At 42.1% G+C, this 27,332-nt stretch overlaps 1 protein-coding gene across 1 annotated transcript in view; it reads right to left on the minus strand.

The window, feature by feature from the left end:
* Fam3c (family with sequence similarity 3 member C) overlaps positions 1 to 27,332 on the minus strand; it is a 53,364-nt gene that overhangs the window by 17,375 nt on the left and 8,657 nt on the right. The window contains exons 3-6 of the mRNA XM_029478621.1: positions 19,016 to 19,069; positions 14,841 to 14,945; positions 4,842 to 4,871; positions 3,811 to 3,934 (exon numbers count right to left, since the gene is read on the minus strand). Of these exons, the coding sequence (XP_029334481.1) occupies positions 3,811 to 3,934; positions 4,842 to 4,871; positions 14,841 to 14,945; positions 19,016 to 19,069 (313 nt within the window). The remainder of the gene's footprint in view (positions 1 to 3,810; positions 3,935 to 4,841; positions 4,872 to 14,840; positions 14,946 to 19,015; positions 19,070 to 27,332) is intronic.

A 27,332-nucleotide genomic window follows, 5' to 3' on the forward strand; every position in this document is an offset into this window, starting at 1 on the left:
TATTTAGCACACGGGTGTAAGGCGCGGAATGAATGAAAATGGGGAAGGGCCAGAGTTACAAGTGCAGTTCCTTTTGGTGGTATGAAAATGTTCTAAGCTGGGGCAGCAATCCCAGCATTCTAGAGGCAGAGGCTGAAGGAAGGAAGGAAGGGAGGGGAGAAAGGAGAGAGGGAGGGAGGGAGGGAGGGAGGGAAGAAAAATGAACAAGATAAAAAGGAAGAATAAGCCTAACATGACTATGGCAGAGTGTCTTAGGGTTTTGCTGCTGTGAAGAGACACCATGACCAAGGCAACTCTTATAAGGCCAGCATTTAATTGAAGCTAGCTTACAGGTTCTGAGGTTCAGTCCATTCTCATCATGGCAGGAAGCATGACAACATCCAGGCAGACATGGTGCTGGAGAAGGAGCTGAGATACAACATCTTCATCTAAAGGCCACTAGGAGAAGACTGACATCCCCAGGAAGATAGGGAAACTCTTAAAGCCCACCCCAACAGTGACACACTTCCTCCAACAAGACCACACCTACTCCATCAGTGACTCCTCCTAACAGTGTCATTCCCCAGACCACCACACAGAGTTTGTACACAATGAATTATACGACAAACATGACAATGAATCACACTACAAATGAGTAAAGTGTAGGCATATATAAGCTACATCTCCAAGCGTTTTAAACAAAAGAATATGTGTGCTGAGCACACTCATAGGACGGCCATAAGCTTCACCACTGGAAAACTGGATGGGCTGCATCAGAAGGGGAGCACCTCAAAGCACGTGCTCCAGACCCTGGAGGACACTGGATGGTTCCAAAAGGTGCTCGTTACAACTGATGTGTTGGCTAATAATCAAACCCCAGCGACTTTCCAAATGGACTGTCTCCATCATCTCAGAACGTGCTCTATATTCCATCAAACAAGTCCAACACAGAACGAAGGCAGGCAGCAAGATGCAGTGCCACAGGCTTCCCACGAGGGGGCAGCAGTCTATCAAGTTAAACAGATTAAAGCAGGGAAAACCTGCAGTCAAGGAAAAACCACCCAAGAAACCAACACATTAGGAGCAGTCACAGCAATTAATACATTTATTTTATTCTTGATGACTGTGAAGGGCCCTCTGGACCACTACACACACCTTTAGAAAGAGAACCTGCTTTTTCTCTCTTACTCCTGCTTGCCCCTTGCTTCTCTCTTGCCCCCTAGCTCCCCTCTTGCCCCCTAGCTCCCCTCTCTCTGCATTCCCTTCCCCCCCTCCCAACACCTCTACTTCTCTACTCTCTCCCTCTCTCTGCTTTTCTACAATAAACGCCTTAAAACAAAACAATAAATAAATAAATAAATAAAAAGAAAGAAAGAAAGAATGAATGAACCTTAAGGGAAAGGCATAAACACTATACACTTTCAAATCATAGTTTGAGCAGTTTTACCTCATATACCTGCCACCAGCTATGGCTACTTTAAGCATCTTGGGGGGCAGCTTGCCTGAGCACTAGAAATGAGCAGAGCCCAGGCAGGGTCTGCAGTTGGCACCTCCACAGCTATGACAAATAACAAACATAGCAATTAGCTCTGCCAGACAGCAATCTAGAGTACTCGTCTCTACAGTGAATTCCTGTACGCAGAACAGCTACAGGGACATACATATTAATTATGTATTTGTAGAGAAACAGGCAAAAAAAAAAAAATGGGATGATTAGGGATGCCCTGTCTAACAGCTGGCTCCACTAGCCGTGGCTTTCCATTGCTCTTTGTTCCACCAGGTGAGTCATCTTATATAGCTATGAAATTCATTTTTTTTCAATACAACTGAGATCGTTAGCACAGTCAAGAGTCTGAAAACTTGCGCAACACTCTTATAAAATTATCTCAACCCTTGACCTGTACCGATCAGAGGTTCATTTGTGTGTGGCCTGACCCACTCACTTCTAGAACTTTCCTTCCTTATGGCCTGTGGAAATGTGCCTCCCATCTGGGGTGTTCAGAAATGTCTGTCCTGCCTCGGGTCGTCCCCTGATCCCAAGCTTCTCCGACCGCACTCAGTATCTTAGAATCTAAAGTTAGGTCCTTTCACCTCAATGACAATCTCAAATTAGACTCTACCTTACTCACTCTCACAAGTAAGCGCCTCACTGCCTACACAGCTGGGGTCCTGGCTGACAACCACTTAGTTGCAATTCCTTTTTAGGTATCTGTCACCACTGCTAGACTGTACATCCCACGACAGGGGAAAACACACTCAACCAACACCTGGCGAATGAATGGCCGCCAGGGCAAGCAGTCTCTGTACGTTAGCATTGTTTAAAAACCTTGTAAGTTTTCAATACAGAAATAATTCTATCAGAAAAAGGACTAGGCTAAGATCTGGTCCCTGCAGTCTCCCCACTAGAGATCCTTGGCCAATTACAAAGCCCTTCTCCAAGGCGCAGCTTCATGACCTGAGCTCTAGCTGTAACATTCCATCAATTATTAATCTCTCGTGGGAATGGCAGAATGATTCTTGAAATGCAGCTGATTAGTGGACGGCCTCAATCTTTTGGTTGGGCAAACTACAACAGAGTACAAACCCTACATGACATGCCCACCGGGCTAGAACCAAAAGATCTGGCTGCCAGCCCGGTACACTTCTACTAAGCCCTACTGTCAATAAACATTTGTCTTCTGACCTATGTAGCTGCGGTTGGAAAACTGGCTTTGGGAAAGGGTTTAATGTTCTCCTTGCACTAAACTCTGGGCTTCAAAGAGGTGACTGTCTGTGGGCGAGGTATTCCAAGAGAACTTTCCTCCTCTTATTTACACTCAAACTTGGACTCTTTAGTGAGACAAAGGGGAGTGTGTCTGAAGACCCAGAAACGTCCAAAACTTGCACACTCTGCTGTGTCATTAAACAGATCTGGGGTACTGAAAAGTCAGAGCGTAACTGACGGTGGCTGCCCGTTAGCACTCGGGGAAAATGAGCAGAGCTTATAAGCATCAATTTTCCAAGAAAGTGTTTTGCATGAGGCCAATTCTTTCATAGTTCACTGAAATTTTAATTTAAAAGCTCTACCTAAAATTCATAAAGAGCTGGGAGAAAAAGTCCGCACTGTCCTGTTTAGCTGTACACCAGCTTTAGCCTACCCAGCCTGATGTCATATCTATCTATTATTTTACACTAATGTCAATGAGGTCATGTCCCTAAGTTTTCTGGGCGATCGGATGAAGAACAGCTAAAAGCAGGCTTTGCAATGTCAGAGGCAGGAACTTGTGACAGCCGACAAGGCATGATGACAAGCCAATGAGCATCGGTGTAGAGAGCACTGTAACCCCAGAGTCGCTCAGCTCATCCCAGAGCCGTGTGAGCGCAAGGGGCTTGACCTCCAGGTCACGTCACACCTCAGCAAGCAGCGCCACCCAAGCATCTGGCCTAGGACGTGAGGCATGCATTGCTCTGGGAAGAGCTGTCAATGGGACTTTGCTCTGACACATATGTTTTCTATATGGGATGTGTGGTCAACAGCCGTGTGGCGGAGACACTGAACACTTGAACTATACCAACTAGAGAAATGTTTTTATTTTAATGATTTTAGATGAGTTAATTTTTTTTTCCTCATACTTAAGCAGCAAATGAAACAGCCACCTGCATCCTACACAAAGTCAGATAAATGCAGGTCTCTTGGTCACTCTCTTTAATGTACAGGGGAGAAAAAAAATCATACTATGATAACCAGAATTACTGTCTGTTAGCAAAAGCATTTCAGAACGCCATGACCCTCAAGTCCGCAGACTGTCACTCAATCCACGACCTTCGAGCTCCGAGCCATCCCATACTCACACATTGTCCTCCAGGCAGATCTTGGGTCCCACGACATTGGCTGCTCCACTAGCCATCTTAAAAGCAAAATGCTTCTCTGGGCACGCTTTTGAGATCCCACACTTGTACCTCGGAGGTTTCGTAGCTTTGGGGAGAACAGAAATACGTTGGAGATTCTTTAGAAAACAAATTAATTAAGATTTCAGATAGTCTTAGATCTCAAACTATGTATACAAAAACACATATATAAGACATTAAGGTATACCTAGTTAGGGGCTAGAGGCAGGGGTTCAGCGATTAAGAGTACTGGCTGCTTTTCCAGAGCACCCAGGTTAAACTCCCAGCAGCCACATAATCAACCATCTGTAATTCTAGTTCCAAAGAATCAGATGCCTTCTCCAGCATCGCTGAGTATCAGGAACACATGTGGTGAGCATACATACATGCAGGCTGTACACCATACATACTTTAAAAATTAATTAAAAAGGCAAGACACACATTCTTTAATAAACTATAAATAAATGAAAACTTTCAAAATCTGTCAGAATGTTTTTCTCTAAGAGTATCAAAAGAACAAGAAGAAAGGCAAAGCTTCCGATATAAAAAGGCTCAAGGGCACAATTCAGACCCTCCTGAGGAATGAGCTAACCTGACAGAAATGGATCATGCCATATGATCTTGCTCAGCAATGCAGATTTTATTTAATCATTCTGGAAGTTAAATTTCAGGGTGCCTGAGGCTTTTTAATTGGCTCCTTTGCATTGTCTAGTCCAAAGCCAGGATCAGTGAAAGCTTGGTCCTTCCATCCATCCAGGTATCAGCGGCAGCAGACTCCTCTATTCGATAAACATCGTCTGTGCTTACGCCATGGGTCAGAACCCAAGTGAAGAGCAAACGCCCAGTGGGAATGAAGAGCCTCTGACACTAGGCATCCAACACAACTTGTCTCCTTCAGGGTTTGTTCACAACTTTTATCCACACTCCTTGGATAAAAGCTTCCCAATGAACACACAGGATAAAGTACTTATAAAACACCAAGATGAGAGACTTACGACGAATGGCTGAGTCCAGCGCGGATCGAGCTAAGGAGAGAAACAGTTAAGACTATTAGAAAGCACAGGCCCATTGGCAATGACCTACTTTCAACATATTAAAGCTTCTAATAAGCCTAGGCAATGTGTGTGTGAATGACTGCGCATCTACATTACAATATCAGTTCAGAGAAGCGGTACCTGCCCACTATGTAATTCATTATGGGCAAGTGTGTGTCGAAATCCTGGAGAGCTGTGTTTTATTACTGAAATATCATTTTAAACATTCTATTTGATTATTTACTGCAAATTTGGATCCTACTCAAAAAGTTAGCCTGAAAATATATCTTTTAAAAGACTACAGTGTGTGTTGGTGAACATGATAATGTTTAAATGATGCTGCTTCTGCTGCCACCGCTGCCTCTGCTGGCCAGTGCTGGGTACCCACACAGCCCTGGAGAATGTTCATAAACCATGGGGGGAGGGGCGAAAGGGTTGCAAGGCTTTGGACGTCCAAGAGGTAAATGTTGGGGAACCTGAATTTCTCAGAACAAAAGTGTACTGGTTGGCATAAATGATATTAATGCTGTTACTAAGAGTTTATTTCATCAGTTCAAGGAAGGGCAAAGGTCAGCTCTTAGCCCCCACAGTGGGTCTCAACTGTCCTCCTTCACAGTTACGCTTGGTGCACTGTAACACGCCAGTGTCTGATCCCAGTCCAAGAAATGTGGACAAGGAGCATCAAAGTACTGTGGGCAGCTGGCTCCTGCTTTGGCAAATTAGTACACGGTGAAATAAGCTGGCCAGCTGTCTGACTATAAATAGACACTTAAGTTTTTACTTCTGGACTATTTTTGATAACTGTGAGTTTCCTGCAAGTCTACTATTCAAATGATAGAACGGAAAGTTAAAGCTGAAAGGGAGTGTCGAGGTATTTAAAGAGAAGAAACCAAGTCACCGGCTTGAACTCTCAGGAGAACACTTAGGAGAATATTATACACCACTAAAGTCACACAGCTGTAATGCAGGGAAAGAGTAATGCCCTGGACACAGCACAACAGCCTCCCCAACTCCATAACCCAGGCACAGAAATGATTCCCAAGGAAAGACGGCCACGGACAAGCAAATAACAAGCAGAAAAGGGGGAGGGGTAAAAGGAGTGGAGCAAGCACACACGCAGGTGCTACGGTTTCCCTAGCTCACTCTTTCCTTTTCCTGGTATAATTACAGAGATTAGATCCGATGCTTTCACTCTTTCGAATGAGAAAACTAACCCCCAGAACAAAGTTAGCAATGTGCAGGCTAGACACGCTCAACCTCAGTCTGTCTTTAAGAAGAAAAAAGATGTGAAGGTGCAATGGGTAGCAGCAGGCTTGACACCAAGCCGGGTGTTCCCAGGATCTAGACGCTGGAAGGAGAGACCTGACTCTCCCAGGTGGTCCTCTGACCTCCACTCAAGCGCCATGAACACGTGTACCAACACGCATACACAAATATGTTTACACATACACACACACACACCACACTAATAAACACAATTAACAAAAAAAGCAATTAGCTGGGTGAAGGTGGCACACGCCTTTAATCTCAGCCCTCAGGAGGCAGAGACAGGTAGAGCTGAGTTTGAGGCCAGCCGGGTCTACAGACTGGATAGCCAGAGCTACACAGAGAAACCTTTTCTCTAAAAAATACAAACCAAACATAATTAATTAACTAATTAATTAGTTAAAGAAAAGAATGTATCACCAGACTCAGGTGTTTACATTTCTAGAAAGGAGCACTGTTAAAATCAGGAATTCCACTCTCCCTGACCCGTGCTGGGCTAATTAGATGGCAGGTCATCTGATCGTATGGTAATAGTGTATGGAAGAGGAAGTTCGGACCAGAGCTAAAGCACTACCACTCGTTCCTATGTGCTAGCTCTGTCAAGTACTTCTGGGTGGTTACTGACGTGGTCATCAAGTTTCAGAGATAAGGAAACAGAGGACAGAGCGGTTAACTCGTGTGTTTGTTTTAGGTCATAATTGTGATTGGTGGAGCTAGCTTCTATATTTTAGTGTATTTTTAATTTCTCATTACATTTACTTATTGAGGTGTATGCATACCACGTAATGTGTATGCATATGTTGTATATGTGTGGATACGGGCATGCCAAGGTACACACGTGGAAATCTCAGAGGACAACTTACAAGAGCCAGTTCTCTCCTTCTACCGTGTGGGTCCTAGGAATTGAACTCAAGAAGTCAGGCTTGGTGACAAGCATTGTTTCCCTGCTGAGCAATTCTGCTGGTCCCAAGCAGATGTGGAAATCATCTCATGGAGTACCCAGGCTGGCTGCACCACTCACTTCTAAAGGGTGACGATGTACAGACAGATCACCAGTCAGTCCCGGAGCACAATGGCAGGGTGGGGACCTTTAGAGTAACTCTTCCAGAAAATGAGATGTGGTGACTTTTTTTTTTTTTTTTTTTTAAAGTAGCCTCAGAGAAGGAAGGGCAGAGTAACTCTAGGACTGGGGAGCTGGCTTAGTGGTTATGAGCACTTTTGTTGCAAAGGACCCGGGTTCCACTGCCAGCACCCACCTGGAGGCTCACCATATCCTCAGGTACCACGTACAAGAGTACTGCAGAGACGACGTACATGTGGGCAAAACACCCACATACATAAACAGTAAAAATAAATGTCTAAAAATTCGAAAACAATCAGATCATTTTGCTGGTTACATTTCAGATGCCAAATCTGTAATTGCTACTTAGTTAAAGACAATGGCCTGGAAATCTGTTTGTGAGTCATCGAGCTTCAGGGAAAATAGCCCTCCGTGGAACATGTGTTAGCTGATCAGAGGCTTGAAGGCAAAGAAATTCTCAAGAAGCACTTCGAGACAAGGTTAGTTTACTTGTATCCAAAACCCATCAAAACCGAAAGATTGTCCCCAGGGCTGCAATTATGAGAAGGTAAACCTGCAGGCAAGCAGATGACCTAATTTTCATGAATACGGGGCATTGCTAAAGTGTCAGGTGCAAGCCCAGCCTGGAAGGCAACAGCCCCTCTTCACCTGCATGCTTTACTTCTGACTCTAGGTGATAACCCCAGTCTTTCATTTCTTTTAGATAATATATCAAGAGATGGACACACCCTGCCTGATTTCATCAGACTTCCATGGATGTCCTTCAATTAAGTCAGACTATAGGATTAGAACTAAGTTGTACCTAAGCTTTTAATACCGTCTTAACTAACCCATACATATTGTACTTACCAATGGCTTAGATATAGAAGGCTAAAAATAATTACGTCCACAAATTCACTGCAGCAATATCTGCAGAGGTAACCTGGACTTTGTTCAGTTCTGTGCTAGTTAAACGTCCATGCTGAAAACTAACCCTGCATTAAATCAGGGCCAGGAACATGACTCACAGACTGTACAAGTCCCTGTCCAGCCTGTGAATGGGTGGAATTCTAAGTCAAGGGTATCCAGGGTCTCTGGGTATTATTTTTACAAATGGAGCGTGACTTGCTAATTCCTTCAAGATTAAGTCTTATTTTAAAAAACTAGTGTTTGTGTATTTGGGAGTGGGACATGCTGGGGACTAAATCTAGATATGCTAAGCAAGGTATTCTTGCACTTAGCATTGAGCTACATCCCCATGCCAAAATACTTCATTTAGGAGATTATATCTTTTACTTGTTGTGGTTCTTTGCCTTTTGCCTTTTAATTTTTATTTTATTCTTTTACATCACAATCTATCTTGGTAATTTCAATTATTAACTGTGGGTAAATTTTTCATTCTTCCTGTCTGGAAATGTCTGTTTTATTTTTCTGAAACACTATGATATAAAGAGCTTGAGACAATGAGCTAGGTTTAGTGAGTGCACATCTTTAATGCCAGCACTTGGGAGGCAGAGGGAGGCAGATCTCTGAGTTCAAGGCCAGCCTGGTCTACAGAGTGAGTTCCAGGACAGCCAGGGCTACATAGAGGAAATTCTGTCTCAAGAAAAGGAACAAACAAATAAAGTTTGGGTTCTTTTCCTTTTCTTCGTTTGTCTTGTTCAACTTCAATATGATGACTTTTGTTTTATCTTACTATATTTTATTTTGTCAGGTTTGGTTGCTATCTTTTAGAAGCCTGTTCTTTTCAAATGCAAAACAGAAATGGGGTGGGTGGATCCAGATGGGAAGAGTGGAAAGGAGGAACTGGAAGGAGTAGAGGGAGGGGAAACTGTAATGAGGATATATATTGTAGAAATATATACAGTAGAAAATGCTCTACTTCCAATAAAAAGGAAAAGGTGATCGGTTCAAGCTATTACGTTATCACAAAGGACAGCAGAAAGGGAGCTCACCGATGATGACGGAACTGTAGTGACCACTATGGGTAACTAGACACCAGGTTTCAGAAACCAACGTATATAGATTCAACCCAATGACATTTGCTAAATTAAGTTAGGTGCTAAATAAATGGTTATGAGAGCTAATATATTTGAAACAAGAAATAAAGCAAACCCCACAATTAATATTTGCACCAGTTCAATGTAGACTGACATCCAATATAGATAAAAGGCACTACAGTTACAAGATTCAAGCAAATACCTGCTCTAAACAGTGCCAAAATCAAACAGGTAAAACATACACGATAAGAAGGTCCCTAGCAATATGAAACACCAGAATGAAAATTAGGAGAGACAAGTGTTCTAGCTAAAGCACTAGACATGGGCTCATTCTAACTGGAAAGGCAGAATCTCGAGCCACACCCCAGATACTGAGTTACCATGATGCTCTGAAGAGTATTGACACAAGAGGCTAAGTGCTGGTGTGTAGCAGAATCTTTAGATACAAGAGGAAGTGAAGTAAGTGTTAAGAGTGGATGTGGGTCAATAGCACAGCCCTTGTCTGGTATATACAAAGCCCTGGATTGGACTTGCAATGACTCAGAAGAGAGAGAACTGTACAGTGGGCACAGTGGTGGTGCACACTTGTAATCCTTGCACTTGGGGAGTGGGGGAGGCTGAAGGACCACCAAGGCTACACAGTAAATTCTGAAATGGCCTGCAGTGCCATAGGAAAACCAGAGTACACTTCTAGAGTAGGAAAATCTGAAAACCAAGAAGATATAGAACTGTATAAAATAGCATTAAATACACCTGGTTTCCATGTTGTTGAGGGTTTTGTAAACTACTGAGTTAAGGATGTACACCACTAGCAGAAAACTTGCCTAGCATGTGCAAGGCTCTGGGATGGACCCTTAGCACTGAAACTGTAATCTGAGTTAAAGGACCTTGTATGGGTACATTTGCAACATAAAAACACTAAAGATGTGGGCTAGAAATGAAAATCACTGGAGAAAAGAAAGAATAATATTAAGGACCAACCCTTACGATCCATTTCTCTGACCCTTATACCAACTAGATTTGGGTCTATTTTCAAGCAGTTAACTCAAATGAAGAAACAATTTCAACATAGCAGCGTTGTCTTTTCTACAGGGAGCACTCCAGAGCCATGATTAATGTTTCTCATCATGTAGAAAATAGTCTTTAAATATGTTTAAAATATCAAACAAAAACAAAAATCGATTGCTTAGATATTTATGTTTTTATTCTTAGTTTTTGGTTTTTAGACTACTGGACTGAATGACATTCACCCAGATAATAATTCTTTTCTAGACAGACAAAGCATTAGTAAGCCCATGCTGGGAACTTACACTTTGGGCAGTCATGCTAAGAATAAAACAGGGACACAAGGCACATACCTAGCCAACATCAAATTAAATGGAGACAAACTTGAAGCAATTCCACTACAAACAGGGACAAGACAAGGCTGTCTATTCTCTCTGTGTCTCTTCAATATAGTAGTTGAAGTGTTAGCTAGACCAGTAAGACAACTAAAGGAGATCAGGGAATACAGATCGGAAAAGGAAGAAAGAAGTCAAAGTATTGCTATTTGCAAATGATATGACAGTATACATAAGTGACCCCAAAAATTCTATGAGGAAACTTCAACAGCTCATAAAAAACACTCAGTGAAGTGGCTGGATACGAAATTAATTCAAAAAGATCAATAGCCCCCCTCAATACAAGTGATAAGCAGTTGTGAAAGAAATTAGCAAAACAGCACCCTTCACAATAGCCACAAGTAATATAAAATACTTTGGTGTTAACTCTAACCAAGCAAGTGAAAGACCTATATGACCAGAACTTCAAGTCTTTGAAGAAAGAAACTGAAGAAGATATCACAAGATAGAAAGCCCTCCGTGCTCATAGATAGGTAGGATTAACATAGTGAAAGTGGCCATATTCCAAAATCTTCCAATTCAATGCAATCTCCATCAAAATTCCAAGACAATTCTTTAAACACTAAAAGAAAAATACTCAACTTCAGATGGAAAAACAAAAACATCCAGGATAGCTAAAACAATGCTGTACAATAAAAGAACTGGAGGTATCACCATCTCTGATTACAATCAGTAATTCCAAGAAATAATAATAAAATCTAGATAGCACTGACATAAAAACAGACAAGTTGATCAATGGAATCTAACCGAAGACCTAAAAATAAATCCACACACTTATGCACACTTGATTTTTGAGGAAGAAGCCAAAATCATACAGTCAAAAAAGAGAAAGCACCTTCAACAAATGTTGTGGGTCTAACTGGATATGTACATGTAGAAGAATGAAAATAGACCCATATTTACCACCCTGCACAAAACTCAAGTCCAAGTGGATCAAAGTCCTTAACATAATAAAACCAGATATGCTAAACCTGATAGAAGGGAAAGTGGGGAATATCCTGGATTGCATGGGCACAGCAGACAACTTCCTGAACAGAACAGCAATAGCTTAGGTACTAAGATCAACAATTAATATATGGGACCTATTATAGAAGCTGAAAAGCTTCTATAAGGCAAAAGATACCATCACAGGACAAAATGACAACCTACAGAATGGAAAAAGATCTTTACTAACCTCACACTTGACAGAGGACTGATATCCTAAATATATAAAGAACTCAAGGGGGCTGGAGAGATGGCTTAGTGGTTAAGAGCACTGACTGCTCTTCCAAAGGTCCCAAGTTCAATGCCCAGCAACCACATGGTGGCTCACAACCATCTGTAATGAAATCTGACTTCCTCTTCTGGAGTGTCTGAAGTCAGCTACAGTGTAATCCTATAATAAATAGTTAAATCTTTAAGAAAAAAAAAAAAAGAACTCAAGAAACTAGATTATCAACAAACCAAATAAAAAATGGAGTACAAATCTAAACAGAGAATTCTTGACAGGAATCGCTAATGACTAAGAAGCCTTAAAGAAATTTTCAACATCCTTAGCCATGAATGAATGAATGAATACAATTCAAAATGACTTTGAAATTCCATCACAGCCTGGTCAGAATGGCTAATAGATCAAAAGGAATATTCCTCCATTGCTAGTGGAAGTGCAAACTTGTTCAGTCACTCTGAAAATCAATTTGGCAGTTTCTTAGAAAATTGAGAATAGTTCTACCTCAAGACCCAGCTATACCACTCGGGGATGCCCCACCATCCCACAAGGACACGTCTTTAACTATGTTCACAGCAGCTTTATTCACAATAGCAGAAGCTGCAAACAACACAGATGTCCCTCAACTGAAGAATGGATAAAGAAAAATGTGATTCATTTACACAATGGAGTATTATTCAGCTATTAAAAACAAGACATTGTGAAATTTGCAGGCAAATGGATGAAACTAGAAAAGATCATCCTGAGTGAGTTAACCCAGACCCAGAAAGACATGCATAGCATGTACTCACTTATAAGTGGGTATTAGCTATAACGTAAAGGATAAGCATGCTACAATTCAGACCCAAAGTTCAGCAACAAGGTGGGGAAGGGAGTATGGACTTGGACACAGTAAAACACATTAATACCATTGATCGTGAGAAATACAATAGACACTGGGGGTGGGTGAGGGGTGGGGATGGGAACAGGAGGGATCAAGTTGGGTAAAGGAGGATGGAGGGAGAGACAATTCGGGGTGGGGGTGGGGCATCTCTAGGATGAGCTAAAAACCTATCAATGGAAACTCTCAGGAATCTATGAGGATGACCCTAGCTAAGACTCCTAGCAATGGGGGATTTGGAGCCTTAACCAGCCATCTACCGTAACCAGGTAAGATTTTTTTTTTTCCGGTTTTTCAAGACAGGGTTTCTCTGTGTAGCCCTGGCTGTCCTGGGACTCACTCTGTAGACCAGGCTGGCCTCGAACTCAGAAATCCGCCTGCCTCTGCCTCCTGAGTGCTGGGATTAAAGGCGTGCGCCACCGCACCCAGCCAGGTAAGATTTCTAATGGAGGAATCTGGACATCAACCCAAGCATAAAACCTTCTACCCCTACAATCTGTCCTGCCTACAAGATATGCTGGGGTAAAGAAGGAGCTGAAATTGACCAAATGGCCAATGACTAGTCCACCTTGAGCCTTGAGAGAAAGCCCACCCCGACACTGCTAATGATACTCTGCTAGACTTTCAGACAGGAGCCCAGCAGAACCAGCATCAGAGAGGCTTCTCCTAGCAGCTGATAGAAACAGATGCAGAGCCACTGCCAAACATTAGGTAGAGCTTAGGGAATCCTGCAGAAGAGGGGGAGGAAGGCGTGGAGGAGCCAGAGGGGTCAGATGCCACATGAAAACTTACAGAATCAATTAACCTCAGCCTGTAGAGGCTCAGAGACTCAACAGCCAACCAGCAAGCATGCACAGGACTGACCTAGGCCCTCTACACCTATGCAATTGTTGTGTAACTTAGTCTTCATCTGGGACCCCTGACAGCTGCAGCCGGGGCTGTCTCTAACTCTGTACCCTGCCTTTGGGACCCTTTCCCCTCTTGGGCTGCCTCATCTAGCCTCGATAGAAGAAGCTGCTCCTGGTCTCACTGAGACTTGATGTGCAAAGGCTGGCTGATGTCTGTGGGAGGTCTCCCCTTCTTTTTTGAAAAGAAAAAGAGGAGGAGTGGATGGGGGAGGGAGGGAAAGAACTGAGAGAAGAGAAAGTTGATCAGGATATAAAGTAGTTAGTTAGTTAATTAAGTAATTAAAAAAATAAGATTCTGGGGCTGGAAGGTAGGTCAGTACTTAAAAGAACTAATTGCCATTCCAGATTACCCAAGTTCTATTCCCAGCACCCACACATCAGCTCACAACTGCCTATAACTCAAGTTCTAGGGGATTTGATGCCGTCTTCTGGCCTCTTATGGCACCAGGCATGTATATGGTGCACAGACATGCATGCAGGCAAAAAAAAAAACAACAACAAAAACAAAAAAACAAAACAAAACCTGTCCACACAGATAAAATAATAAATTGTTCTTAAAGAATGAAGTTGTTCTACAGTAGGTGACAGCTAACTCAAGAAACTCATAACTAGTCAACATGCTACAAGATTATGACTGTTGAGACCCAATCCTATACAGGACACCTGTACCATCCTCCCTGAAAGCTCAGGCAACCTTGGAGAAGAGAAGGCAGAGAGAATTTAAAGGGGTGGGAAGCTGAAAAGCGCTGGGTCCGAGACATAGCATGTCTGCAGCACTCAGGAAATCACATCAGCTGTGATATCCATGATTGCCTGCAGAAGACCAGACATACAACATTCAGTCACGGATGGGGCGGAAACTGTGAGATACTACCCGTCCCTGAGAAGTCACTGGAACATCATCACTGCTACCGTAGGAGGGAGAGCCATTGTCTTCAGTGGTGTAGCCATGGGCTAGGTGCCCGTGCTCCAGTAATCAAGCCAAAGTTATGCTCGTGTGAGCAACGCTAAACTGAAGAGGCTGCAAAAAACTAGGACATGAAACTAGGAGGGTGTGGACTGGATGGGGACCAGGAGTGGGAAGGGGATAACAATGCAATGGGGTATTCACAATCAAAACATTTTACACATGTATGAAATTGTCAAAGAATTTTTATTTTTACAAAAAGCATAAAGTCTGTACTAAAATAAAATACAAAACAATAAAAGGAATAAAGTACTAAAGGGTGTGAAACTTACCAAATAGATTTCCTAAACTTGCATCCATTTTAATTTCAAATACTTGAGAAATAACATAGAAGGTCAGTAAGAATACTGCCACGGCCACCACCAACTTTGCGGCTCCTGGAGAAAAGGCAGAAGCAACTCAGCATGGTTTTATAAGCCAACGAACATCACTTCTGCTACGCAGATACTACATTCCGGCAAAAGCATGAAGGCGAATAGACTTCTATATTGTCATCCCCTAGATCTTAATGTTACTGGGGTTACAACGACTCTACTGATGATACCCACCAAGTCAAGGGATTTTTCCCAATCAACTCCCAGATGGAAGACCTGAGACACCTGTCTAGGGGGATTTGGTGTGGTGCAGGAGGGGCGTGGGGGATAGGGAGTTTATCTACCATCAGCAGCTGGCTTACTACAGGAGTCCTGGTGAATAGAACACTGCCAAGTCTACAGGACTACTACTCCTTTCCAATCCCTAAAGAGCAGTGCTCTCCAGGGATGATACAAAACCTTTCTGGAGATACCACGGCCAGGACACACAGGAAGTAAAGAGTTGACATGATATGTAGCAAGCTTACTGTCCTATCACCAACCGGAGAGCTACCTAACCCCACGAGGAACTGCAAACACTCCCTTCCCCCTCCTGCTTAATACTTAGGTCAACACAGGACTTGCGGCCTGGAGGACAGGCTTGGGTATCACAGTCATTGGCTGTGTGATAAGCTCTAGGAGCGCCTGCTCCCCAGCTTTTGACTTTGTATCTTTAGGGTGTCAGAGTACCTTATAACAACCATCCCTGCCACGTCTGCTGACTATGAATCATCTCGTACTCCTAAGAACCACTATGGAGCAAATCACAAAGTGCAAAGTAAAAAGGGAGTGGCTTCCCTCTCAACCTCTGGACTTCAGAGACAGGGCCTGCTTATTCAGAAACAGTATTAATTTATTCGTGTCTTAACCAATCTCAATTGGTTGCTCATATTAATCTTTCAGGTTTAACCTCTATTGATGCGAAAGAGGTAGATGAAGTCTGCAGTTATCTAACCTTAAAGAGAAAAAAAAAAAAATCCCAGAGATGAAGAAATCCCCTAAGACTACAGATAAACCAGTGGCTGCATATGATTCAGAAGGCAAGCCTCCCTGCAAAACCCTAGTGTCCTATACAGTACCCCATTCTAACACTTAATGACACAGTCTTCTGCCAAAGTCAACACAGAGGGTAAGGAAAAAAATTAAAAAAAAAAAACCAAAAAAACCAAAACAAAAAACAACAAAACATAGATCTAATTTCATACACCCAAAAGAATGGTCTGTATTCTAGGAGGGGAGGGGCAGGAAGGAACCGAAGATGTTTGGAAAGGCCGCCCATGCTGAAAGCCAGCCACATCCAGAGCCTCCTCGGGACTATTTAGAGATGCTCTATTCATAGCTATACGTGAGGCGATACTAGAAAAAAAATCTCAGTACCTGCCTCCTAATTTGGTTGTGAATCTAAAATTGCTCTAAACAAATAAATAAATAAATAAATAAATAAAATAGAAAAAAAATTTTAAAAAAAACCCAAAGCCTTAAAAAAATATATCTATTAATTCAGGAATAATGAGGCAATGAGTAGGTTCACCACCTACTTAATCCTTCTCTCCTCCACCTCAATTCTCCCTCCAAAGTCTGCTTCCTGCCTTTTAGAGCACCTACTAGCTGCCTATAGTTTCATATCTGAGCAAGCAAAATTCCATTTGGTTTGGCCTGCCTTCTCATCAAAAGCATGCTTCCAACACATATATGCTCAACAGATGAATGGCTACGGCAGACGGCACACACAGTTTTTGCCAAGTAAGGTGGGGCGTGAAGTTGACAGATGCTAGATGAAGGTGAGCACATACTAGGTCACGTGTTCTTTTAGAGCAGTTTTAGATTCACAACCAAACTGGGAGGAAGGTACAGAGAGTTTTCTAGCATCCCCTCCCGTATAGCTATGAATAGAGCATGCTAGGCTTGTACCTTATTTTCTAGCAGTCATGGGCATTTATAGCAGAGGAGAAGCCCTCACTGTCTCTCCTCAAGCAGATGGGTGAAACTTGCACTGTTCAAGGACCAACTTGCTTGGAGTCACATTAATGGGGGTGGTTTCATTTTTAAGATTTCCTTATCTTACTTTACATGTCAGTGTTTCTGCCTGCATGTACACACGTGAATGTGTATTCCTGGTGCCCGGGGAAGTCAGAAGAGGGCGTCAGATTCCCTGAACTAGTTACAGACGGTTCAGAGTCACTGTATGGGTGCTGGGAACGGAACCTTGTTCCTTTGCAGCAAGAGCATCGAATGCTCCTAGCCATCTCTCCAGCCCCAGCACTGAGTCTTAGAGCAGGACCGGTTCCCTCACACTGGTCTGGAACAAGAAAGAGATGCTCCAAGACACAGAAAAGCAAGCAGCAGAGACACTCACAGTTTCTACAGTGGTAGACTCCAGGAGCATGCTACAAAATAGTCTCTAGGGTTGGTCCCAACATTCAATGCTGGCCTTAGATTTGGCTTAAGATATCACAACCACAACTCTCATTCCTGACTCAGTGTGTCATTCTGTCTTCTTTCCAGGCACTGATAGCACTGCTTTGAGTCTGTCCCCACATTTATAAACCAAAGATCATTACATCGCAGGCTATATGAGCATCTCAAAGCAACCAGAAAGAATTTTCACTTAGAAGATATTAATTAGTTCAAAGCAGTGAACTCCTAACTGTCCTGATAGCTTATCAAAGGCCCCCAGACCTAGGCCAAGAAACAAGAACTAGCTGATGAAGTTAGTTTAACTGAGTGCATTTAGAACTATGTGCAAAACAGGAACTGGCTCTGGTTATCACACTTGAACAGGGTATTTAAAAATCCTCAGGAGACCGAGGTTACAAATCATCCCGTGGAACCTAAAAACAAACAGAAACAAAATGCGGAGCAAACACAGTAAGAGTGTGACGTGTTTTTTTAGAACACAAACAAGCTCTTGTTTCTGGAGTCTTCCTACCCCACAAGCGAATAACTACTTAGAAATGATACTCTGTAACTTCACAGCAAAGTTTTACAAAAGCATGTGCAGCAACCTTCAGTTAACTTGGTTTAGTAATCATGGTATTTGATCAACTCTGCTTGCTTGATTCTATACAACTCTAAGAAATTAAAAATTGCTGTTTGTCCACCCGCCTCAACTTTGGGCACCTTTGATAAACAACTCTAGGCAAATACTGGGTTTGCTTGTAAGAAAATGACAATTAAGAATAAGACTGTCTTGAGGTTGGAAAAACAACCTGTTTTCTCCTGTAGCTGTGCAGAATTCCTCAGAGCAAGGTGCTTTGGTAAGGGGCTGTGGCTGGAGGCAGCATAGGAGAAACAGTTTTCCCTTGTAGGTAGAAAAAGGCCAACTGAGAATTTAGGGGTCTACCCTTTAAAGATGCTTACCAATACCTACATTAATACAATGGACATCTACCAATGACTGTCAATGTAAACAACACATTACTTCATATTGCTTTAATGTCCTGGCTTCACACTCGACAAATAAATAAATAAATAAATAAAATCAAAGCAAAACCACATTTTAGGAAATTAAATTCTTCGTGTATATTACACTTAACCTCACACAGGAGAAAGTTCTATTTTAGAATTCCTTTTCTTTTCTTTTTCTTTAACTTAGCAAGAAAAAGTCATTCTCAAATTTTCAAAGCTATTCTCTGAGTATTTTATATTGACTAGTAGGGAAATACGCTTATCTCATTAAAAATAAGTATTAATATTTGGCATGATTTCAATATGCCAAATCTACAAAAATGTATATTATACCTACTAAATGTGCAAGTAGTGACTTGTTGACTACATAAAATGAAAAGGCTAAATATGATTTAGTTTATTTCTGCCAGGCACTTAACTTTCCAAAATTACAGCTATGATGGGACCTGAGGCCAGAAGATTTCTAAAAACCAGATTGTAGTAGAAAGCAAGAACCTCCCCCCACCTCACTTCACCCACACACCCACACACACACACCAGGGAAGGAAGTTAAAGGGAGAAACATGAAAGATGCAAAAGAATTAATGAATCGTGCATCCTCTCCTTTAGTCATTATTGAGCAAACAGGGTATAAAATCGATCATGAAATAAAAAATTACTTTCACCAGATTAAATAAATATCTTACCTGCTACCCTCATGTTTGCCTTCTCACTCTCTAGCACGTCTCTGAAAGAAGGTCCTAAAATCAAAAGGGAAGGCAAACACCATGAATTATGCAATGCATATTCCTCCTTAGGTTGAGGTTAACTTAGCATATGTATGTGAAACAAGTTAAGTAAATACCATGTCATTTCTAAGTATTCTATGAATAGCAATGTTTAGTTAAAAAAAAGAAAAAAAGACAAAACCCTCTTACCACTGGCCACTCCCCCTGGGCCATTAAAAAAAAAGGCATTTCCCTGATGATTAAGGATGTTGAACATTTTTTCAGGTGTTTCTCTGCCATTTGGTATTCCTCAGGTGAGAATTCTTTGTTCAGTTCTGAGCCCCATTTTTTAATGGGGTTATTTGACTTTCTGTCCACCTTCTTGAGTTCTTTATATATATTGGATATTAGTCCCTTATCTGATTTAGGATAGGTGAAGATCCTTTCCCAATCTGTTGGTGGTTTTTTTGTCTTATTGATGGTGTCTTTAGCCTTGCAGAAGCTTTGTAGTTTCATGAGGTCCCACTTGTCAATTCTCGATCTTACAGCACAAGCCATTACTGTTCTATTCAGGAATTTTTCCCCTGTGCCCATATCTTCAAGGCTTTTCCCCACTTTCTCCTCTATAAGTTTCAGTGTCTCTGGTTTTATGTGAAGTTCCTTGATCCACTTAGACTTGATCTTAGTACAAGGAGATAGGAATGGATCGATTCGCATTCTTCTACATGTTAACAACCAGTTGTGCCAGCACCATTTGTTGAAAATGCTGTCTTTCTTCCACTGGATGTTTTTAGCTCCCTTGTCGAAGATCAAGTGACCATAGGTGTGTGGGTTCATTTCTGGGTCTTCAATTCTATTCCATTGGTCTATTTGTCTGTCACTATACCAGTACCATGCAGTTTTTATCACAATTGCTCTGTAGTANAGCTTTAGGTCCGGCATGGTGATTCCACGAGAGGTTCTTTTATCCTTGAGAAGAGTTTTTGCTATCCTAGGTTTTTTGTTATTCCAGATGACTGCTTGTGGACGTTGTACATCGTGGTGCGGAGCCTAGTGCGCACCACGATGTACAACGTCCACAAGCAGTTCCATCTTCTGAGATCTTCTATAATTTCTTTCTTCAGAGACTTGAAGTTTTTATCATACAGATCTTTCACTTCCTTAGTTAGAGTCACGCCAAGATATTTTATATTATTTGTGACTATTGAGAAGGGTGTTGTTTCCCTAATTTCTTTCTCAGCCTGTTTATTCTTTGTGTAGAGAAAGGCCATTGATTTGTTTGAGTTAATTTTATATCCAGCTACTTCACCGAAGCTGTTTATCAGGCTTAGGAGTTCTCTGGTGGAATTTTTAGGGTCACTTATATATACTATCATATCATCTGCAAAAAGTGATATTTTGACTTCATCTTTTCCAATTTGTATCCCTTTGATATCCTTTTGTTGTCGAATTGCTCTGGCTAGGACTTCAAGTACAATGTTGAATAGGTATGGAGAAAGTGGACAGCCTTGTCTAGTCCCTGATTTTAGAGGGATTGCTTCAAGCTTCTCAAAACAACCCTGAGATTCCACCTCACACCAGTCAGAATGGCTAAGATCAAAAATTCAGGTGACAGCAGATGCTGGCGAGGATGTGGAGAAAGAGGAACACTCCTCCATTGTTGGTGGGATTGCAAGCTTGTACAACCACTCTGGAAATCAGTCTGGCGGTTCCTCAGAAAATTGGACATAGTACTACCGGAGGATCCAGCAATACCTCTCCTGGGCATATATCCAGAAGATGTCCCAACCGGTAAAAAGGACACATGCTCCACTATGTTCATAGCAGCCCTATTTATAATAGCCAGAAGCTGGAAAGAACCCAGATGTCCCTCAACAGAGGAATGGATACAGAAATTATGGTACATTTACACAATGGAGTACTACTCAGCTATTAAAAAGAATGAATTTATGAAATTCCTAGCCAAATGGATGGACCTGGAGGGCATCATCTTGAGTGAAATAACACAATCACAAAAGAACTCACACAATATGTATTCANTGATAAGTGGATATTAGCCCAAAACTTAGGATACCCAAGATATAAGATACAATTTGATAAACGCATGAAACTCAAGAAGAATGAAGACCAAAGTGTGGACACTGTGCACTTTCTTAGAATTGGGAACAAAACACCCAGGGAAGGAGTTACAGAGACAAAGTTCGTAGCTGTGATGAAAGGATGGACCATTTAGAGACTGCCGTATCCAGGGATCCATCCCATAATCAGCTTCTAAACGCTGACACCATTGCATACACTAGCAAGATTTTGCTGAAAGGACCCAAATATAGCTGTCTCTTGTGAGACGATGCCGGGGCCTAGCAAACACAGGAGTGGATGTTCACAGTCAGCTATTGGATGTATCACAGGGCTCCCAATGGAGAAGCTAGAGAAAGTACCCAAGGAGCTAAAGGGATCTGCAACCCTATTGTTGGAACAACATGATGTACTAACCAGAACCTCGGAGCTCTTGTCTCTAGCTGCATATGTATCGAAAGATGGCCTAGTCGGACATCACTGGAAAGAGAGGCCCATTGGACTTGCAAACTTTATATGCCCCAATATAGGGGAATGCCAGGGCCAAAAGAATGGGAATGGGTGGGTAGGGAAGTGGGGGGCGCTATGGGGGACTTTTGGGATAGCATTGGAAATGTAATTGAGGAAAATATGTAATAAAATATTAAAAATCAAAAAAAAAATAATAATAATAATAAAAATAAAAAAAAAGGCAAAGGAGCTTGCCTGGCTTGTGTCTCCTGCTGGCTATCCTTTGCTCCCTTGGATACATCATACCTGTGTCTACGGAGGCCGACTATGGCCCTCAGGGATCACACATCCATTAGGAACTCAAAACACTTACATTCAAACCCTGGCTGGTACATCAGATCAGTAAGTAAGCTCTTTAGCAAGTAACAGAAACCATCTGTAGAGATGGAGTTTAGATAGACCAGTCGATGCCGGTACAGGACATATAAGAGCCAAAGTTAGCCTGTAAGCCCCACTTGCCCAAGGACAGACAATACTTAGAATGATGGGGGCTATGGTTCTTGGAAAATAACAAGCCACAAGTTTCTGTGCCCCTAAACAAGTTTGTTTGCACTATCTGTTTGACTGGAGGTGAGTGGGAGGTACACAGGAAGGAAATATGTCAGGATGGATGCTTGTCCCTGATTGGACCGAATAGGAAATATGATGGACTTCAAGTTTTGCCTTTTTTAACCTTCAAATTTGGCTCACAACTGTGGTAGTGGTCTTACTCTTGCTGGTAAGATTAACAAATTATGTATGTCATTTTTTATAATGTAATTTGGATATCACTGTTGTAAGCATTCACAGCAAACTCTAGATAGATACTATTCTTTGATATTATTTCACCAACTGGCAACATATACTAGAAAAAACAATAAATAAAAGCCATGTGTGCGTGCTTTTGCTTCCTACCAAATTCAAAATACATGAACCGTTTGCCTAAAATGGAACCGGAACATAAACAAAGCCACACCCACATTCAGCCACACCCACATTCAGCCACACCCACATTCAGCCAGGCAACTACTTCAGTCAACATTGTGTAAAGGAACAGAATTCTTATTTCTCTGATCTCTTGCACACACACTGTGGCACACAAGTTCACAAACAGGCATGTACACACACTAGCACCCACACATACTGATTTAATAGTTCACAGATAGTCCCTCTTCCCCCAAATGACCTTTGCCTGAAGGGCACGGAAAAGAATATCAGTTTTCCTATTCACTGGAAAAAGCAATAGGGAAGAAAGCCTGCGTGCCCCTCCCACCATGTCTTCAGCTGGCTCCCATTCTTCTGCAAAAAGCTAACCTGAAGCAAAACACATCAACACTTTAACTGAGCTGTTCACTATTGGCATTTCCCCCCTTTGTTATCTTTGTGAACAACATCTATATAACAGCCAAAGTCAATACTATCTAGTTAAAGTCCTTAGGCACCAGCCAGAATTCTAAAAGGAAACAAGAGATACTGAAGTAATTCACAAGACTTCACATAAAGGGGTGGGGGGCAAAGGGGTGGTGGTGGACACAGCTCATCCCCTCAAAAGAAAACTCCATAAATCCTCTTTTGGTTTCCAGTAAAACTGAACTCTGTATTCACAACACACAGTTGGCCTTTCCTCCCCTCTTATATGCCAAATAATTTCACTCCTATCTAAGGGTAGCCTAGGAAAATGTCTTTGAACAAGTGATTAAACAGCTGGGTACCAGACACCTGATGTTCTATCTCAGCTTCCATTGCCAGGGGAGACCACACCTGCATAATTAGCCACCAGCCTCCGGCTTGCTCTTCCCATCAATTCCACTTCTAAACTCCTAACTCTGTAAGCAACTACATTTGTGAATACAATTGTTTTCCCTTAAATTATCTTAGGGAGGGATGGAGAGATGGCTCAGCAATTAAGAGCACAGACTGCTCTTCCAAAGGTCCTGAGTTCAATTCCCAGCAACCATGTGGTGGCTCACAACAATCTGTAATGAGGTCTGACGCCCTCTTCTGGTGTGCCTGAAGACAGCTACAGTGTACTCATATACATAAAATAAATCTATAAAAAAAAAGTCTTTAGGGAATTAACATTTAGAAAAATTAATCTATTAAAATCTCATCAAAATGCCTCGTCATTTACACATTTTAATTAATTTCCTTAATTAACTTTTTTTTGCATCTTTAATGATGCAAAAGTGTAAATCCGAAGAACCGAAGTACTGAAATAGATTTAAGGGCGAAGCACGGCAAGCATTTATGATGCGCTAATTCCAAACCATGCCTGGCTCTTTAGAGAGCATTTGAAGACACAACAATCTGAGGTGGTGGATGAAACAGCTCAAGAAGACTGCAGGCAGTCAAGAAGAGATAGGCCCAGAGACAATAAACACAATGGTGAAGGAATAAGAAGGCCTCGGCTAATAATTCAGAAAGCTAGTCTCCAGGCTACAAGTCAAAAGAACATAAATGATCTGTGTATTCAGTGAAAGAGAGATACAAGAATTTGAACTAGTTTCCAAAACCAGAATATTAGTAATGAAGAGAGTAGTCTTAGAATATAGATAAAAATGCAAATATTCTGCGGGGAAGTGGAGGCAGGCAGATCTCTTAGTTTGAGGCCAGCCTGGTCTACAAAGCTAGTTCCAGGATAGCCAAGGCTATGCAAAGAAACACTGTCTCTCAAAACAAACAAACAAACAGAAGTGTAAATATTAAAATATTCAAGACAGGATACTTAAGGAATTCAGGGCTCCAAAAGTGAAGGGATAGTCCAAAACCGATTTTGATGGTTTTAGATAGATAAGAATGCTAACTGAGAGGTGCAAAGGTCACCTGAAAATAAAAGCAAGGAAGGCCACACTGCCCCAAAGTGTGTGCACACTCAGGGTCTGAGAGTAAAAAAGAGTCTCAAGGTAAGACTCCTGGGAACCAGGCCCAGTTTTCTGGATGTTTTCATTTAAACAGTTCTTTTAGCCCAACTCCCTAGATTGGTCCAATTTAATACAATTTTCTAACTAAAAAATTGGGCTGTTATATAAGAAAGACCTGTCTAGAACTCATTAAGATAAGGACCAACAGGTCACAGGTCCAACCGCACTTCCCACTCCTTCAATACACCACGGTTCTGTATCAAAGAAACAAGCCATAAAAACAATTACCATAAAAACAATTACCGTCTGGCCAGGCAGTCCCCCACCACCACCAGTTGGCTAGTCTAGCTGTCCTAGGCCTTACAGGCCAGGACAAGGGGGTTCCAGAGAGGAAGGACACTCACAAACCCCATCCCATTTCTCCCGATGCACACTGATGTACTAAAGACCTTGTTGACAAAATACCACGTCAATCAATTTGGCTCTTGCAAATTGCTCTGGGAATTGCTGATCCCACTAGCCACTCCAGAGATTTGACAGTTTGTCAGACTGACTTAAGTTTGAGTGTGAGAAATCCTTACTACCACCTCAAGACAACTATGATGAAAGAAAAATATGCGCACACATATATACCGTAGCATAATGCTAAAAACAAAATTAATTCAGACAAAAAGAAAATAGTATGGATTATATTTCACAAAATAGAGAGCCACCATTCACGTTAATCCAACTTTAATTCAGTGCTGGCCAAAGAACAATCTTAACCAAACCAATTAAATTCAGATGATTCTAATAGTCAAGTGGGCTAGAGCTTTTCTTTTGCTAATTCAATTTTTATTTTATGTGTATGAATGTTCTATATGAGTATGTCTGACCATTTTGTGGCCCACCGAGTTCAGAAGAGGCTAGGTATCAGATTCCCTGGAACTGGAGTGACAGAAGACTGGGCTTGAACCCAGTTCCTCTGCAAGAACAAGTGCTCTTAACACCCCAACCCCCAACCCCAACCCCCCAGCTACCTTTCCAGCCCAAAGAGAGCTGGAGCTTTTCAAGAGACTACACAAAAACAGGTAAAACTACAAAACAATAGCCCTTAGACTATACTCAAGCCCAGTCTGTGAAGGTGGATTCCTGGACCACCCAGATAGGGCCACATACTGCCTATAAATCAACACCATTCCGGGGGTGTGGGAAAGGACCTTCCTGGATGATTAGCATCAGAATCTAGACTGGGGAGTTGAAGTGCCTTCCTCCAGCGGGGCACCAAGTAGGTTGTTTGCCCAAGTGTAGTTCCTCAGACATAGTAGGAATTTCCATCCATAGCTCCTGGCTCCAAACTCCTTCCCACAAGGCAGGATGTAAGAATTATCTAATTGTTATTCTATACTCCAATTTTTCTTTCCCCTTGCAAGAGATAGAAACCTAACCTAACCTGTGTTAATGCTAGCCACAAATAACCTTCAGTGCAGCTCTGTCTGACAGACAGGTCACAAGCCTCTCCTCAGCCCTGAGGCCTGCTGAAGAGGCAAGATGGATTGCTGGGGTTCCCCATTCAATCCACTAGCATTAGTTCATTTCCTTTCTGTCCAACCACATTTCAACACAGCTGCCCATGCTTCAGTCATGCCTATGGAATGAAGTCTCACAAAATGCCACAGGACAGAGCCCAGAGCCTGGAAGACTTCCACAGAGGAGAACACTACAGTTCCTGGGGAATGGTACACCTAGAGAGGGCAAGGAAACTCTGTTCCCCTTCCCATACCACAACCTCTGCATCTGCTCGCCAGTGTCATTTCTAATAGCCTGGATGCAGTGAACGGTAAGTATAAACCTCACAAATTACTTGAGCCTCAAGAAGTGGTTGTGGGGCCCCCAGCTCATAGCTGGTCCTGGTCCAGCAGATCCATATGTAAAAAAGCAGCCTGGGCTTGTAATTGGCATCTAAATAGGGAGAGGCAGTGGAGATACAGAGCTTCAACACACTGACACTGTCTCCAAATAGATCAGAGGACACCCACCTGGGATCTGCGGCAAAGGTCCTTTGTGTTCTGGTTGGGAGAATTCCCATCCGCCTTGGAGGACACATCTTTTGCATTTACGGTGTTGGAGTAGAGGAGGAAACACTGGCTTTTCTAATAGGGAGGCTCTGCTCTCTGCCTGCATTTAGGCTGCATAAGGGCTAAGCTGCACAGGCACACAGTACCATCAGGTCTGCTAAGTGGCAACATGCCAACTGCAAAGCCTGAAGCTCTCAGCCTCTGGAACTGTATGAGCCCATTTTTTCCCCCAAATAAATTGCAATATATATAATAAATGGCTACAGAAATGTATACAGCTTACTACATAGTACCTTTATCTAGCTGTATACATATGCACACAAACACACACACATATATACATATATATATATGTGTATATACATATCTATCACCTATACATACATCATTTATTTTTTCAAGCGAACTTGGACTGTTTAAGGCACTGTCAAGACTAGAAGATAAAATAAATTTTCATCCTCTGAGCATTTAATGTCCAAGAGGAAAATGGTTGGTACTGAAAGTGTCTAGGGTAAGCTACTCTGCTAAGTCTACATACAAAAGTGCACTACTGGAAACAAGATTCAAACAGCAGGTACAGTGGTCCAACACTGGGAAAGCAGATCTCTGTGAGTTGAAGGCTAGCCTGGTCGACACAGTGAGTTCCAGGACAGCTAGAACTGTTCAAGCTAAATAAAGAGATAATGTCCCAAAAGAAAGAAAAAAAAAAAGTTGCAATACCATACAGCTCTATGCATGTGACTACTGACAGCAAAAGCCCAGAAAACTTCTGTGTAAGAAGTGCTTTGACATCAGGTCCCACAGTCCCTACTC

This window comes from Mus caroli, chromosome 6 (genome assembly GCF_900094665.2).
Source record: "Mus caroli chromosome 6, CAROLI_EIJ_v1.1, whole genome shotgun sequence".
Classification (NCBI taxonomy): Eukaryota; Metazoa; Chordata; class Mammalia; order Rodentia; family Muridae; genus Mus; species Mus caroli.